At 44.1% G+C, this 16,694-nt stretch overlaps 1 protein-coding gene across 1 annotated transcript in view; it reads left to right on the forward strand.

Annotated features, from left to right (window-relative positions):
* LOC115177901 (slit homolog 1 protein-like) overlaps positions 1-16,694 on the forward strand; it is a 70,637-nt gene that overhangs the window by 37,871 nt on the left and 16,072 nt on the right. The window contains exons 11-21 of the mRNA XM_029738897.1: positions 280-443; positions 1,001-1,024; positions 4,780-4,924; positions 5,004-5,078; positions 5,476-5,619; positions 6,049-6,192; positions 7,122-7,288; positions 7,493-7,631; positions 8,573-8,641; positions 14,706-14,777; positions 16,449-16,520. Of these exons, the coding sequence (XP_029594757.1) occupies positions 280-443; positions 1,001-1,024; positions 4,780-4,924; positions 5,004-5,078; positions 5,476-5,619; positions 6,049-6,192; positions 7,122-7,288; positions 7,493-7,631; positions 8,573-8,641; positions 14,706-14,777; positions 16,449-16,520 (1,215 nt within the window). The remainder of the gene's footprint in view (positions 1-279; positions 444-1,000; positions 1,025-4,779; positions 4,925-5,003; positions 5,079-5,475; positions 5,620-6,048; positions 6,193-7,121; positions 7,289-7,492; positions 7,632-8,572; positions 8,642-14,705; positions 14,778-16,448; positions 16,521-16,694) is intronic.

Consider the following 16,694-nt stretch of genomic DNA (forward strand, 5'->3'; position numbering starts at 1 on the left):
GAAGTCTTCACATCCATATAATATTAGAGCAGGTCTGTTCAATGATGGTCCTGGAGGGCCCAAACACTTCTGCTTTTCATCCTCTCCTTGTAATAAGGGACTAATTCAGACCTGGGACACCAGGTGTGTGCAATTAACTACTAGGTAGAAACAAAACCGGAAGTGTTTAGACCGTCCGGGACCTGGAATCAATTAACGGCCAGGTAGAAACAAAACCAGAAGTGGTTGGGCCCTCCATATTCTTTTATAACCTGACCTCTGACCCCTCTCTCCCCATAGTCACCTGGCCCAGAACCCGTTTGTGTGTGACTGTAACCTGAAATGGCTGGCAGACTACCTGAGGTCCAACCCCATAGAGACCAGCGGTGCCCGCTGTGCCAGCCCACGCAGACTGGCCAACAAACGCATCGGGCAGATCAAGAGCAAGAAGTTCCGTTGCTCTGGTGTGTGTCTGTCTGTGGTCATCTGACTGTGTGTGTGTGTGTGTGTGTGTGTGTGTGTGTGTGTGTGTGTGTGTGTGTGTGTGTGTGTGTGTGTGTGTGTGTGTGTGTGTGTGTGTGTGTGTCTAGCTACATCACCTTGTTCCAACTTATGCCAGGCTCCGTCCCAGCACACACACGGCACTCTTTCCCTTCATCTGCCAGCGTTATCTGCCAACCCAGCTCCAGTGAAACCAGTAACGGCTCCTTGATCTGTGTGCTTTAGAGCTGGTACAGGTTATGACAGGTTATAAGGCATTACATAGAGTTATGTTAAACCATGATACCATGGAGATGACGTGTTGTTTTCTGTTTTATATATAACTACGTTACAGGGCCAGGAGCTGCTGCGTTCTTATTCATCAGAGATATAGATATATCTGTCTTAGAGTAGGAAAACAAACATTTGAAAAGTCACAAAACTACTGCATTCTACAGTATATATATGAATATTCTATATGCTGATGCCATCCTCCTTAAACTGTCAGTAAACTTAACTTGTTTTTCTGTTTCCATGGTAGCTAAGGAGCAGTACCACATCCCAGGTACGTGTGTGTTAGTTCTACATATCCGTATGTGTACTTCTGTATATACATACTGTAGTATATTATACTGTATATCTGTATCTGTCCTGCACATTGGACCTGCTCGTGTGTGACGTATAGAACATGTCGAATGAACTGTGACTTCTGTGTTGTGTCCAGGCATGTTGGACGCTAAACAGTAACTGGGTATGAAAATATTACACTGTGTTCTATGTAGGGTTGCAAAGTTCCGGGAACTTTCCCAGAATTCCCAGGTTTCCTGCTTATTCCCTCCTGATTCCAGGAACATTTCACTTGGGTTTCTGGAAAACTTGGGACATTTGTGGAAGTTACCGGACATTTGCAACCCAAATTCTGTGTGTTGCACAGTATATGTAAATACAGCATGTTATATTTGATAAGACAGTGTGTTCTATGTGATCAAATCAAATACATGCGCCAAATACAACAGGTGTAGGCCTTACAGTGAAATGCTTACTTACGAGCCCCTAACCAACAATGCAGTTGAAAAAAATATGGATAAGAAATAAAAGTAACAAGTAATTAAAGAGCAGCAGTAAAATAACAATAGCGAGACTATATACAGGGGGGTACCGGTACAGAGTCAATGTGCGGGGGCACCGGTTAGTTGAGGTGGTATGTACATGTAGGTAGAGATATTATAGTGACTGTGCATAGATGATGACAACAGAGACTAGCAGCGGTGTAAAAGAGGGGGAGAGGGGGTGGGGGGGTGGGGGGGGGGCGGCAATGCAAATAGTCTGGGTAGCCATTTGATTAGATGTTCAGGAGTCTTATGGCTTGGAGGTAGAAGCTGTTTAGAAGCCTCTTGGACCTAGATTTGGTGCTCTGGTACCGCTTGCCGTGCGGTAGCAAAGAGAACAGTCTTATGACTCGGGTGGCTGGAGTTTTTGACAATTTTTAGGGCCTTCCTCTGACACCGCCTGGTATAGAGGTCCTGGATGGCAGGAAGCTTGGCTCCAGTGATGTACTGGGCCGTTTGCACTACCCTCTGTAGTGCCTTGCGGTCGGAGGCTGAGCAGTTGCCATACCAGGCAGTGATGCAACCAGTCAGGATGCTTTTGATGGTGCAGCTGTAGAACCTTTTGAGGATCTGAGGACCAATGACAAATCTTTTCAGTCTCCTGAGGGGGAATAGGTTTTGTTGTGCCCTCTTCACTACTGTCTTGGTGTGTTTGGACCATAATAGTTTGTTGGTGATGTGGACACCAAGGAACTTGAAGCCCTCAACCTGCTCCACTACAGCCCCGTCGATGAGAATGGGGGCGTTTTGGTACCCTTTTTCCTGTAGTCCACAATCATCTCCTTTGTCTTGATCATGTTGCGGGAGAGGTTGTTGTCCTGGCACCACAGGGCCAGGTCTCTGACCTCCTCCCTATAGGCGGTCTCGTCGTTGTCGGTGATCAGTCCTACCACTGTTGTGTCATCGGCAAACTTAATGATGGTGTTGGAGCTGTGCCTGGCCGTGCAGTCATGAGTGAACAGGGAGTACAGGAGGGGACTGAGCACGCACTCCTGAGGGGCCCCTGTGTTGAGGATTAGCGTGGCGGATGTGTTGTTACCCACTTTTACCACCTTGGGGTGGCCTTTCAGGAAGTCCAGGATCCAGTTTCAGAGGGAGGTGTTTACTCCCAGGGTCCTGAGCTTATTGATGAGCTTTGAGGGCACTATGGCGTTGAACGCTGAGATGTAGTCAATGAATAGCATTCTCAAAATAGGGTTCATTTTGTCCAGGTGGGAAAGGACAGTGTGGAGTGCAATAGAAATTGCATAATCTGTGGATCTGTTGGTGCGGTATGCAAATTGGAGTGGTCTAGGGTTTCTGGGATAATGGTGTTGATGTGAGCCATGACCAGCCTTTCAAAGCACTTCATGGCTACAGATGTGAGTGCTACAGTTCGGTAGTCATTTAGGCAGGTTACCTTAGTGTTCTTGGGCACAGGCACTATGGTGGTCTGCTTATAACATGTTGGTATTACAGACTCGGACAGGGAGAGGTTGAAAATGTCAGTGAAGATACTTGCCAGTTTGTCAGCGCATGCTCGCAGTACAAGTCCTGGTAATCCGTCTGGCCCTGCAGTCTTGTGAGTGTTGACCTGTTTAAAGATCTTACTCACATCGGCTGTGGAGAGAGTGATCACACAGTCTTCTGGAACAGCTGGTGCTCTCATGCATGTTTCAGTGTTATTTGCCTTGAAGCAAGTATAGAATTAGTTTTGCTCATCTGGTAGGCTTGTGTGACTGGGCAGCTCTCGGCTGTGCTTCCCTTTGCAGTCTGTAATGTTTTGCAAGCCCTGCCACATCCGACGAGCTTCAGAGCCGGTGTAGTACGATTTGATCTTAGTCCTGTATTGACGCTTTGCCTGTTTGATGGTTCGACGGAGGGCATAGCAGGATTTCTTATAGCTTCCGGGTTAGAGTCCCACTCCTTGAAAGCGGCAGCTCTAGCCTTTAGCTCAGTGCAGATGTTGCCTGTAATCCATGGCTTCTGGTTAGGGTATGTACGTACGGTCTCTGTGGGGACGACATCATCGATGCACTTATTGATGAAGCCAATGACTGATGTGGTGTACTCCTCAATGCCATCTGAGGAATCCCAGAACATATTCCATTCTGTGCTAGCAAAATAGTCCTGTAGCTTAGCATCTGCTTCATCTTACCACTTGTGCTCACTGGTGCTTCCTGCTTGCATTTTTTCTTGTAAGCAGGAATCAGGAGGATAGAATTATGGTCAGATTTGCCAAATGGAGTGCGCGGGAGAGTTTGTATGCGTCTCTGTGTGTGGAGTATAGGTGGTCCAGAGTTTTTTTTCCTCTGGTTGCAAATTTAACATGCTGATAGAAATTTAGTAAAACGGATTTATTAAGTTTCCCTGCATTAAAGTCCCCGGCTACTAGGAGTGCCGCCTCTGGGTGAGCATTTTCTTGTTTGCTTATGGCGGAATACAGCTCATTCAATGCTGTCTTAGTGCCAGCCTCTGACTGTGGTGGTATGTAAACAGTGTGTTCTGTGTGATAATACGCTGTGTTCTATGTGATAATACGGTGTGTTCTATGTGATAATACGGTGTGTTCTATGTGATAATACAGTGTGTTCTATGTGATAATACGGTGTGTTCTATGTGATAATACGGTGTGTTCTATGTGATAATACGGTGTGTTCTATGTGATAATACAGTGTGTTCTATGTGATAATACGGTGTGTTCTGTGTGATAATACGGTGTGTTCTATGTGATAATACGGTGTGTTCTGTGTGATAATACGGTGTGTTCTATGTGATAATATGGTGTGTTCTATGTGATAATACGGTGTGTTCTATGTGATAATACAGTGTGTTCTATGTGATAATACAGTGTGTTCTATGTGATAATACGGTGTGTTCTGTGTGATAATACGGTGTGTTCTGTGTGATAATACAGTGTGTTCTATGTGATAATACAGTGTGTTCTATGTGATAATACAGTGTGTTCTGTGTGATAATACGGTGTGTTCTGTGTGATAATACGGTGTGTTCTATGTGATAATACGGTGTGTTCTATGTGATAATACAGTGTGTTCTATGTGATAATACGGTGTGTTCTATGTGATAATACGGTGTGTTCTATGTGATAATACGGTGTGTTCTATGTGATAATACGGTGTGTTCTATGTGATAATACGGTGTGTTCTATGTGATAATACGGTGTGTTCTATGTGATAATGCGGTGTGTTCTATGTGTGTTGAATGTGTCCAGGTACAGAAGACACCCGTCTGAATAATGAGTGTAACAGTAAGCCAGTGTGTCCTGCTAAGTGTCGCTGTGAAGCTAACGTAGTGGACTGCTCTAACCTCCGTCTCACCAAGTTCCCCCAACACCTACCTGTCTCTACCACCGAGCTGTAAGGACATACACACAGTATAATGTTATCTATTGCTGCTTTCTGTCTGTTCTCTGACAGTTTTCTCCTCCTGTCTCAGGCGTCTCAACAACAATGACATCTCAGTGCTGGAAGCCACCGGTGTCTTCAAGACGCTCTCTCAGCTCAAGAAAATGTACGCTCTCTCAATTTACATTTACATTTGAGTCATTTAGCAGACGCTCTTATCCAGAGCGACTTACAGTAGTGAATGCATACATTTCATACATTTTTTTTTTCCCGTAGCACTCCTGCTACGGAAAAAGTGTTAAGTTAACCACCATTGTTGATTTTTTTAGGTATTAATTCATCACATTTATTCCTAAACATTTTAATAATAATAATAATATAATGAATAAACATACTGTAACTGCTAATGAAGTGTAACAAGGCATAATATTTCAAACCAATATCTAAAAGGAATTCATATCTATTCATTAGTAACCATAAAAGGCCACTTGTCTGGTCTGTTATTGGATAATTCAGTTGACTATTGGTTTGTTTGTTTGTAACAAGCATAATGTGTTTTTCAGTAACCTTAGCAACAACAAGATCTCAGAGATCGAAGACGGAGTGTTTGAGGGAGCGGGGTCTGTCGTGGAGCTCCACCTGACAGCCAATCACCTGGACTCTGTCAGAGGGACCATGTTCAGGGGCATGGGCGGCCTCCGCATGCTGTGAGTTAGCACCTTCATCATTATTATCATCATCATCATCATCAAATGTATTTATAAAGCCCTTTTTACATCAGCCGATGTCACAAAGTGCTATACAGAAACCCAGCCTAATACCCCAAACAGCAAGCAATGCAGATGTAGAAGCACGGTGGCTAGGAAAAACTCCCTAGAAAGGCAGGAACCTTGGAAGAAACCTAGAGAGGAACCAGGCTCTGAGGGGTGGTGTGCCTTATTGCTATTTGTCGTGGAAATTCACACTGAAGGAGATTGTCATTTCTTCAAACGATCATCTTTATTTAATATCGATTTAATTATTGCAATAATGAAAATGGTCAACCCAAAAGTCTTGAAGGATAATTGTCGTCATCAATATAAAATGCTGTCTTCACCAATGACTACAGTGTCTCTGTGTGTCTCTGTGTGTTGTAGGATGTTGAGGAACAACCGTATCAGCTGTATCCATAACGGCAGCTTCACTGGTCTGACCAGCGTCCGCCTGTTGTCTCTCTATGACAACCAGCTCCACACCATAATGCCTGGGGCCTTCGACACACTGCCCAACCTCTCTACACTGTAAGACACACATCCACAAATCATCCTTGAAGAGTTTTAGAACTCTGTTATAGACTGACTGCCTCTCTCTTTCTCGCTCTCACACTCTCTTTCTCTCCCCCTATTTCTCCCCCCACCTCTCTCTCTTCCCCCCACCTCTCTCTCTTCCCCCCCACCTTTCTCTCTTCCCCCCACCTCTCTCTCTTCCCCCCCACCTCTCTCTTCCCCCCCACCTCTCTCTTCCCCCCACCTCTCTCTCTTCCCCCCACCTCTCTCTCTTCCCCCCACCTCTCTCTCTTCCCCCCACCTCTCTCTCCCTCTGTCTTCCTCTCTTCCCCCCACCTCTCTCTCTTCCCCCCACCTCTCTCTCCCTCTGTCTTCCTCTCTTCCCCCCACCTCTCTCTTCCCCCCACCTCTCTCTTCCCCCCACCTCTCTCTTCCCCCCACCTCTCTCTCTTCCCCCCCCACCTCTCTCTCTTCCCCCCCACCTCTCTCTCTTCCCCCCACCTCTCTCTCTTCCCCCCACCTCTCTCTCTCCCCACCTCTCTCTCTCCCGACCTCTCTCTCCCGACCTCTCTCTCCCTCTGTCTTCCTCTCTTCCCCCCACCTCTCTCTCTTCCCCCCCCACCTCTCTCTCTTCCCCCCCACCCTCTCTCTCTTCCCCCCCACCTCTCTCTCTTTCTCTCTCTTCCCCCACCCTCTCTCTCTTCCCCCCACCTCTCTCTCTTCCCCCCACCTCTCTCTCTTCCCCCCACCTCTCTCTCTCCCCCCACCTCTCTCTCCCTCTGTCTTCCTCTCTTCCCCCCACCTCTCTCTCTTCCCCCCCACCTCTCTCTCTTCCCCCCCACCTCTCTCTCTCCCCCCCACCTCTCTCTCTCCCCCCACCCCTCTCTCCCCCCACCTCTCTCCCTCTGTCTTCCTCTCCCCCCCCCCACCTCTCCCTCCCTCAGGAACCTGCTGGCCAACCCGTTTAACTGTGACTGTCGTCTGGCGTGGTTGGGGGCATGGCTTCGTTCTAGACGAATCGTAACGGGGAACCCTCGCTGCCAGAGCCCCTCCTTCCTCAGAGAGATCCCACTACAGGACGTAGCAGCACCAGACTTCCGCTGCGACGACGGTACGACACGCACGCACGCACACACACACACACGCACGGACACACACACGCACGCACGCACACACACACGCACGCACGGACGGACTCACGCAGAAACACACATCACACACAAGGACACATAGAGATTTTATCATTTCATTGATCGAAAGTGATATAAGTATGTTCAATTTCAAAATATTTAAACTAGTCTCCCTTCTCTCCCAGGTGCAGTATTGGAGGAGAGTAGCTGTGTAGCTCGTCCTCAGTGTCCCAGTGAGTGTACCTGTACAGAGACGGTGGTCCGCTGTAGTAACAAACACCTCCAGGCCATGCCCAAGGGGTTGCCCCGCAACGTCACTGAACTGTAAGTCACAAATTGGGGTTAGAGGTCAGGGCAAGGGGGCAGGAGACAAAGGGAAGGGTACTAGGGGTTAGGGCTTAGAGATCTGCAATACAATTTTCTTACATTCTCAGTTCACCAGTTAGCACTTAGTTATATAACGTATTACCTGTGTAATAGGTAGGTATAACCCTATAGGCTGTTCTGGCTAGGACAAGGCTTACTGACTAATAGGTAGGTATAACCCTATATACTGTTCTGGCTAGGACAAGGCTTACTGACATACTGACTAATAGGTAGGTATAACCCTATATACTGTTCTGGCTAGGACAAGGCTTACTGACATACTGACTAATAGGTAGGTATAACCCTATATACTGTTCTGGCTAAGACAAGGCTTACTGACTAATAGGTAGGTATAACCCTATAGGCTGTTCTGGTTAGGACAAGGCTTACTGACTAATAGGTAGGTATAACCCTATAGGCTGTTCTGGTTAGGACAAGGCTTACTGACTAATAGGTAGGTATAACCCTATTTACTGTTCTGGCTAGGACAAGGCTTACTGACTAATAGGTAGGTATAACCCTATAGGCTGTTCTGGCTAGGACAAGGCTTACTGACATACTGACTAATAGGTAGGTATAACCCTATATACTGTTCTGGCTAGGACAAGGCTTACTGACTAATAGGTAGGTATAACCCTATAGGCTGTTCTGGTTAGGACAAGGCTTACTGACTAATAGGTAGGTATAACCCTATATTCTGTTCTGGCTAGGACAAGGCTTACTGACTAATAGGTAGGTATAACCCTATATACTGTTCTGGCTAGGACAAGGCTTACTGACTAATAGGTAGGTATAACCCTATATACTGTTCTGGCTAAGACAAGGCTTACTGACTAATAGCTGGTATAACTTAGTTTCTTTGTTTAACCACCGTGTCCTCCTCCTCCTCTTCCTCTCAGGTATCTGGATGGGAACCAGTTCAGCATGGTGCCCAGAGAACTGTCCACCTTCAAACACCTGCAGCTGGTGTGAGTTAACCATTACTGTCTGTTAGTGTGTCTGGTGTGAGTTAACCATTACTGTCTGTTGGTGTGTCTGTCAGTGTGTCTGTTGTGAGTTAACCATTACTGTCTGTTAGTGTGTCTGTTGGTGTGTCTGTTAGTGTGTCTGTTTTGAGTTAACCATTACTGTCTGTTAGTGTGTCTGTTGTGAGTTAACCATTACTGTCTGTTAGGGTGTCTGTTATTGTGTGGTCAGTGGTGTTCCTGGGCTTAGTTCCCCATTACTGTGTTACTGATACCGTACTGTACAACAGTGTACTGGGCCCTAGAGGTCACCAACCATGGTCCTGGTCCCTACAGAGTGTTTTATTTGTTTCATTTCACCTTTATTTAACCAGGTAGGCTAGTTGAGAACAAGTTCTCATTTACAATTGCGACCTGGCCAAGATAAAGAAAAGAAGTTTGACACAAACAACAACACACATGGAGTAAAACAAACATACAGTCAATAATACAGTAGAAAAGTCTATATATAGTACAGTGAGGGAAAAAAGTACCTCCCTTATCCTACCTCATTTGCACATACAGTGAGGGAAAAAAGTATTTGATCCCCTGCTGATTTTGTACGTTTGCCCACTGACAAAGAAATGATCAGTCTATAATGTTAATAGTAGGTTTATTTGAACAGTGAGAGACAGAATAACAACAAAACAATCCAGAAAAACACATGTCAAAAATGTTGTAAATTGATTTGCATTTTAATGAGGGAAATAAGTATTTGACCCCCTCTCAATCAGAAAGATTTCTGACTCCCAGGTGTCTTTTATTCAGGTAACGAGCTGAGATTAGGAGCACACTCTTAAAGGGAGTGCTAATAATCTCAGCATGTTACCTGTATAAAAGACACCTGTCCACAGAAGCAATCAATCAATCAGATTCCAAACTCTCCACCATGGCCAAGACCAAAGAGCTCTCCAAGGATGTCAGGGACAAGATTGTAGACCTACACCAGGCTGGAATGGGCTACAAGACCATCGCCAAGCAGCTTGGTGAGAAGGTGACAACAGTTGGTGCGATTATTCGCAAATGGAAGAAACACAAAAGAACTGTCAATCTCCCTCGGCCTGGGGCTCCATGCAAGATCTCACCTCGTGGAGTTGCAATGATCATGAGAACGGTGAGGAATCAGCCCAGAACTACACAGGAGGATCTTGTCAATGATCTCAAGGCACCTGGGACCATAGTCACCAAGAAAACAATTGGTAACACACTACGCCGTGAAGAACTGAAATCCTGTAGCGCCCGCAAGGTCCACCTGCTCAGGAAAGCACATATACATGCCCGTCTGAAGTTTGCCAATGAACATCTGAATGATTCAGAGGACAACTGGGTGAAAGTGTTGTGGTCAGATGAGACCAAAATGGAGCTCTTTGGCATCAACTCAACTCGCCGTGTTTGGAGGAGGAAGAATGCTGCCTATGATCCCAAGAACACCATCCCCACCGTCAAACATGGAGGTGGAAACATTATGCTTTGGGGGTGTTTTTCTGCTAAGGGGACAGGACAACTTCACCGCATCAAAGGGATGATGGACGGGGCCATGTACCGTCAAATCTTGGGTGAGAACCTCCTTCCCTCAGCCAGGGCATTGAAAATGGGTCGTGGTGGGTATTCCAGCATGACAATGACCCAAAACACACGGCCAAGGAAACAAAGAAGTGGCTCAAGAAGAAGCACATTAAGGTCCTGGAGTGGCCTAGCCAGTCTCCAGACCTTAATCCCATAGAAAATCTGTGGAGGGAGCTGAAGGTTCGAGTTGCCAAACGTCAGCCTCGAAACCTTAATGACTTGGAGAAGATCTGCAAAGAGGAGTGGGACAAAATCCCTCCTGAGATGTGTGCAAACCTGGTGGCCAACTACAAGAAACATCTGACCTCTGTGATTGCCAACAAGGGTTTTGCCACCAAGTACTAAGTCATGTTTTGCAGAGGGGTCAAATACTTATTTCCCTCATTAAAATGCAAATCAATTTATAACATTTTTGACATGCGTTTTTCTGGATTTTTTTGTTGTTATTCTGTCTCTCACTGTTTAAATAAACCTACTATTAACATTATAGACTGATCATTTCTTTGTCAGTGGGCAAACGTACAAAATCAGCAGGGGATCAAATACTTTTTTCCCTCACTGTATGTGCAAATGAGGTAGGATAAGGGAGGTAGGGCAATAAATAGGCCATGGTGGCAAAGTAATTACAATAAATACAGTATGGGGATGAGGTAGTTGGATGGGCTATTTACAGATGGGCTATGTACAGGTGCAGTGATATGTGAGCTGCTCTGACAGCTGGTGCTTAAAGCTAGTGAGGGAGATATGAGTCTCTAGCTTCAGTGATTTTTGCAGTTCGTTCCAGTCATTGGCAGGAGTGAACTGGAAGGAAAGGTGGCCAAAGAGGTGTTGGCTTTGGGGATGACCAGTGAGATATACCTGCTGGAGCGTGTGCTACGGGTGGGTGCTGCTATGGTGACCAGTGAGCTGAGATAAGGCGGGGCTTTACCTAGCAGAGACTTGTAGATGTCCTGGAGCCAGTGGGTTTGGCGACGAGTATGAAGCGAGGGCCAGCCAACGACAGCGCACAGGTCGCAGTGGTGGGTAGTATATGGGGCTTTGGTGACAAAATGGATGGCACTGTAATAGACTGCATCCAATTTGTTGAGTAGAGTGTTGGAGGCTATTTTGTAAATGACATCGCCAAAGTTGAGGATCGGTAGGATGGGCAGTTTTACGAGGGTATGTTTGGCAGCATGAGTGAAGGATGCTTTGTTGCGAAATAGGAAGCCGATTCTAGATTTAATTTTGGATTGGAGATGCTTAATGTGAGTCTGGAAGGAGAGTTTACAGTCTAACCAGACACCTAGGTATTTGTAGTTGTCCAGGTTACAGGTTTCTGTTACAACCCATCACAACAGACCTTCATTAGCTTAATCGGTTGTTTTAGAGCTGTGCTGGAACAAAAACATGTACACAATGTAGCTGTCTAGGACCAGGACTGTTCTAGTGGTTTCTCTACAGTCCAATGTGTAACCATGACCACCAGGGGGCGTTGCGGAGCCTGCTCTGCACTTGACTCCACTCCAGTCAACAACAGCATTATCCAATCCACAATACACCAGCTCATAGCTACCTCTGATAGACTAGTGTGGGTTAATGGTTATTCACTTAACACCTCCATTTGACGCAAAAAGCCTTTGTTCTGTTGAGATGGGATATGAAGTGTATAGGAGGAGGGGTTGTTGCTGTGTGTCTGATGATGGGTATTAAACTGCATTAACAGGATGGCTACGTCTCAGATGGCACACCATTCCCTATGTAGTGCACTACTTTTGACAATGGCCCAGGCTCTGGTCAAAAGTAGTGCCCTATAAAGGGAATAGGGTGCCTTTTAATTGGGACACAGCCTACAGTGCATTTGGAAAGTATTCAGACCCCTTGACTTTTTCCACATTTTGTTATGTTACAGCCTTATTTTAAAATGGATTAAATCGTGTTTTTCCCTCATCAATCTAGACACAATACCCCAAAATGACAAAGCAAAAAACGGAAATATCAAATTTACATAAGTATTCAGACCCTTTACTCAATACTTTGTTGAAACACCTTTGGCAGCGATTACAGCCTCCAGTCTTTTGGGGTATGTATTTGGGGAGTTTCTCCCATTCCTCTCTGCAGATCCTCTCAAGCGCTGTTAGGTTGGATGGGGAGCGTTGCTGCACAGCTATTTTCAGGTCTCTCCAGAGATGTTCGATCGGGTTCAAGTCTGGACTCTGGCTGGGCCACTCAAGGACTTTTCCTGAAGCCACTCCTGCGTTGTCTTGGTTGTGTGCTTAGGGTCATTGTCCTATTGGAAGGTGAACTATCGCCCCAGTCTGAGGTCCTGAACACTCTGGAGCAGGTTTTCATCAAGGATCTCTCTGTACTTAGCTCCGTACACCTTTGACTCGATGCTGACTAGTCTCCCAGTCCCTGCCGCTGAAAAACATCCCCACAGCATAATGCTGCCACCACCATGCTTCACCGTAGGGATGGTGCCATGTTTCCTCCAGATGTGATGCTTGGCATTCAGGCCAAAGAGTTCACTCTTGGTTTCATCAGACCAGATAATCTTGTTTCTCATTGTCTGAGTCTTTAGGTGCCTTTTGGAAAACACCAAGCGGGCTGTCATGTGCCTTTTACTGAGGAGTGGCTTCCGTCTGGCCACTCTACCATAAAGGCCTGATTGACAGAGGACAACCATCTCTGCAGCACTCCACCAGAGTGACCATTGGGTTCTTGGTCACCTCCCTGACCAAGGCCCTTCTCCCCCAATTGCTCAGTTTGGCCAGCTCTAGGAAGAGTCTTGGTGGTTCCAAACTTCTTCCATTTAAGAATGATGGAGGCCACTGTGTTCTTGGGGACCTTCAATGCTGCAGACATTTTTGTTACCCTCCCCCAGATCTGTGCCTTGAAACAATCCTGTCTCTGAGCTCTACGGACAATTCTTTCAACCTCATGGCTTGGTTTTTGCTCTGACATGCACTGTCAACTGTGTGACCTTATATAGACAGGTGTGAGCCTTTCCAAATCATGTCCAATCAATTGAATTTACCACAGGTGGACTCCAATCAAGTTGGAGAAACGTCTCAAGGATCATCAATGAAAACAGGATGCAGCTGAGCTAGATTTGGAATCTCATAGCAAAGTGTCTGAATACTTATGTAAATACATTTTAAAATAAATCAAATAAAATCATAAAAAAATTAATCTAATAACTATTTTCATTTTGTCATCATAGGGTATTGTGTGTAGATTGCTGAGGAAAAATATATATTTAATCCATTTTAGAATACGTCTTTAATATAACAAAATGTGGAAAAAGTAAAAGGGTGTGAATACTTTCTGAATGGCACTATGTGGATCTAACTGGATAACTGTAGATAACTAAAGTAGTGATACTGAATACTTTCTGAATGGCACAATGTGGATCTAACTGGATAACTGTAGATAACTAAAGTAGTGATACTGAATACTTTCTGAATGGCACTATGTGGATCTAACTGGATAACTGTAGATAACTAAAATAGTGATACTGAATACTTTCTGAATGGCACTATGTGGATCTAACTGGAAAACTGTAGATAACTAAAGTAGTGATACTGAATACTTTCTGAATGGCACTATGTGGATCTAACTGGATAACTGTAGATAACTAAAGTAGTGATACTGAATACTTTCTGAATGGCACTATGTGGATCTAACTGGAAAACTGTAGATAACTAAAGTAGTGATACTGAATACTTTCTGAATGGCACTATGTGGATCTAACTGGATAACTGTAGATAACTAAAGTAGTGATACTGAATACTTTCTGAATGGCACTATGTGGATCTAACTGGATAACTGTAGATAACTAAAGTAGTGATACTGAATACTTTCTGAATGGCACTATGTGGATCTAACTGGAAAACTGTAGATAACTAAAGTAGTGATACTGAATACTTTCTGAATGGCACTATGTGGATCTAACTGGATAACTGTAGATAACTAAAGTAGTGATACTGAATACTTTCTGAATGGCACTATGTGGATCTAACTGGATAACTGTAGATAACTAAAGTAGTGATACTGAATACTTTCTGAATGGCACTATGTGGATCTAACTGGATAACTGTAGATAACTAAAGTAGTGATACTGAATACTTTCTGAATGGCACTATGTGGATCTAACTGGAAAACTGTAGATAACTAAAGTAGTGATACTGAATACTTTCTGAATGGCACTATGTGGATCTAACTGGATAACTGTAGATAACTAAAGTAGTGATACTGAATACTTTCTGAATGGCACTATGTGGATCTAACTGGATAACTGTAGATAACTAAAGTAGTGATACTGAATACTTTCTGAATGGCACTATGTGGATCTAACTGGATAACTGTAGATAACTAAAGTGTTGATTGTTTTGAACATAGTCATTGTGTTTAAGTAGTGATTGTTTTGAACATAAAGTTATTGTGTTTAAGTAGTGATTGTTTTGAACCCTTGTTGTTCCAGAGATCTGAGTAACAACAGAATCAGCACCCTGTCTGACTCCTCCTTCTCCAATATGAGCCAGCTCACCACCCTGTGAGTCACACACAGACACACACACACACACACACACACACACACACACACACACACACACACACACACACACACACACACACACACACACACACACACAAACCCACACGAGAATTATTCTAAAGACAATTATCTGAAGAAAAAGAAAAGAAAAACAACAATACATGTATTCTTATGAAAATACTTCTCGTGTTCATCATCCTCACACTGTATCTAGACTAGTGTACTGTCATAGAATGTCCTATTAGAACTGTAGAATGTTCATCATCCTCACACTGTATCTAGACTAGTGTACTGTCATAGAATGTCCTATTAGAACTGTAGAATGTTCATCATCCTCACACTGTATCTAGACTAGTGTACTGTCATAGAATGTCCTATTAGAACTGTAGAATGTTCATCATCCTCACACTGTATCTAGACTAGTGTACTGTCATAGAATGTCCTATTAGAACTGTAGAATGTTCATCATCCTCACACTGTATCTAGACTAGTGTACTGTCATAGAATGTCCTATTAGAACTGTAGAATGTCCATCATCCTCACACTGTATCTAGACTAGTGTACTGTCATAGAATGTCCTATTAGAACTGTAGAATGTCCATCATCCTCACACTGTATCTAGACTAGTGTACTGTCATAGAATGTCCTATTAGAACTGTAGAATGTTCATCATCCTCACACTGTATCTAGACTAGTGTACTGTCATAGAATGTCCTATTAGAACTGTAGAATGTTCATCATCCTCACACTGTATCTAGACTAGTGTACTGTCATAGAATGTCCTATTAGAACTGTAGAATGTCCATCATCCTCACACTGTATCTAGACTAGTGTACTGTCATAGAATGTCCTATTAGAACTGTAGAATGTCCATCATCCTCACACTGTATCTAGACTAGTGTACTGTCATAGAATGTCCTATTAGAACTGTAGAATGTCCATCATCCTCACACTGTATCTAGACTAGTGTACTGTCATAGAATGTCCTATTAGAACTGTAGAATGTCCATCATCCTCACACTGTATCTAGACTAGTGTACTGTCATAGAATGTCCTATTAGAACTGTAGAATGTCCATCATCCTCACACTGTATCTAGACTAGTGTACTGTCATAGAATGTCCTATTAGAACTGTAGAATGTCCATCATCCTCACACTGTATCTAGACTAGTGTACTGTCATAGAATGTCCTATTAGAACTGTAGAATGTTCATCATACTCACACTGTATCTAGACTAGTGTACTGTCATAGAATGTCCTATTAGAACTGTAGAATGTTCATCATCCTCACACTGTATCTAGACTAGTGTACTGTCATAGAATGTCCTATTAGAACTGTAGAATGTCCATCATACTCACACTGTATCTAGACTAGTGTACTGTCATAGAATGTCCTATTAGAACTGTAGAATGTTCATCATACTCACACTGTATCTAGACTAGTGTACTGTCATAGAATGTCCTATTAGAACTGTAGAATGTTCATCATCCTCACACTGTATCTAGACTAGTGTACTGTCATAGAATGTCCTATTAGAACTGTAGAATGTCCATCATACTCACACTGTATCTAGACTAGTGTACTGTCATAGAATGTCCTATTAGAACTGTAGAATGTTCATCATGTAATACGTGTCTCTGTGTGTTCTTCTCCTAACTGTGTTCCAGCATCCTGAGTTACAACTCTCTACGCTGCATCCCTCCTCTGGCCCTGGCTGGACTACGCTCTCTCAGACTACTGTAAGGGCCGAACTACATACATATACATATATATACACTGCTCAAAAAAATAAAGGGAACACTTAAACAACACAATGTAACTCAAAGTCAATCACACTTCTGTGAAATCAAACTGTCCACTTAGGAAGCAACACTGATTGACAATACATTTCACATGCTGTTGTGCAAATGGAA

This window comes from Salmo trutta, chromosome 38, assembly GCF_901001165.1.
Source record: "Salmo trutta chromosome 38, fSalTru1.1, whole genome shotgun sequence".
Taxonomy (NCBI): Eukaryota; Metazoa; Chordata; class Actinopteri; order Salmoniformes; family Salmonidae; genus Salmo; species Salmo trutta.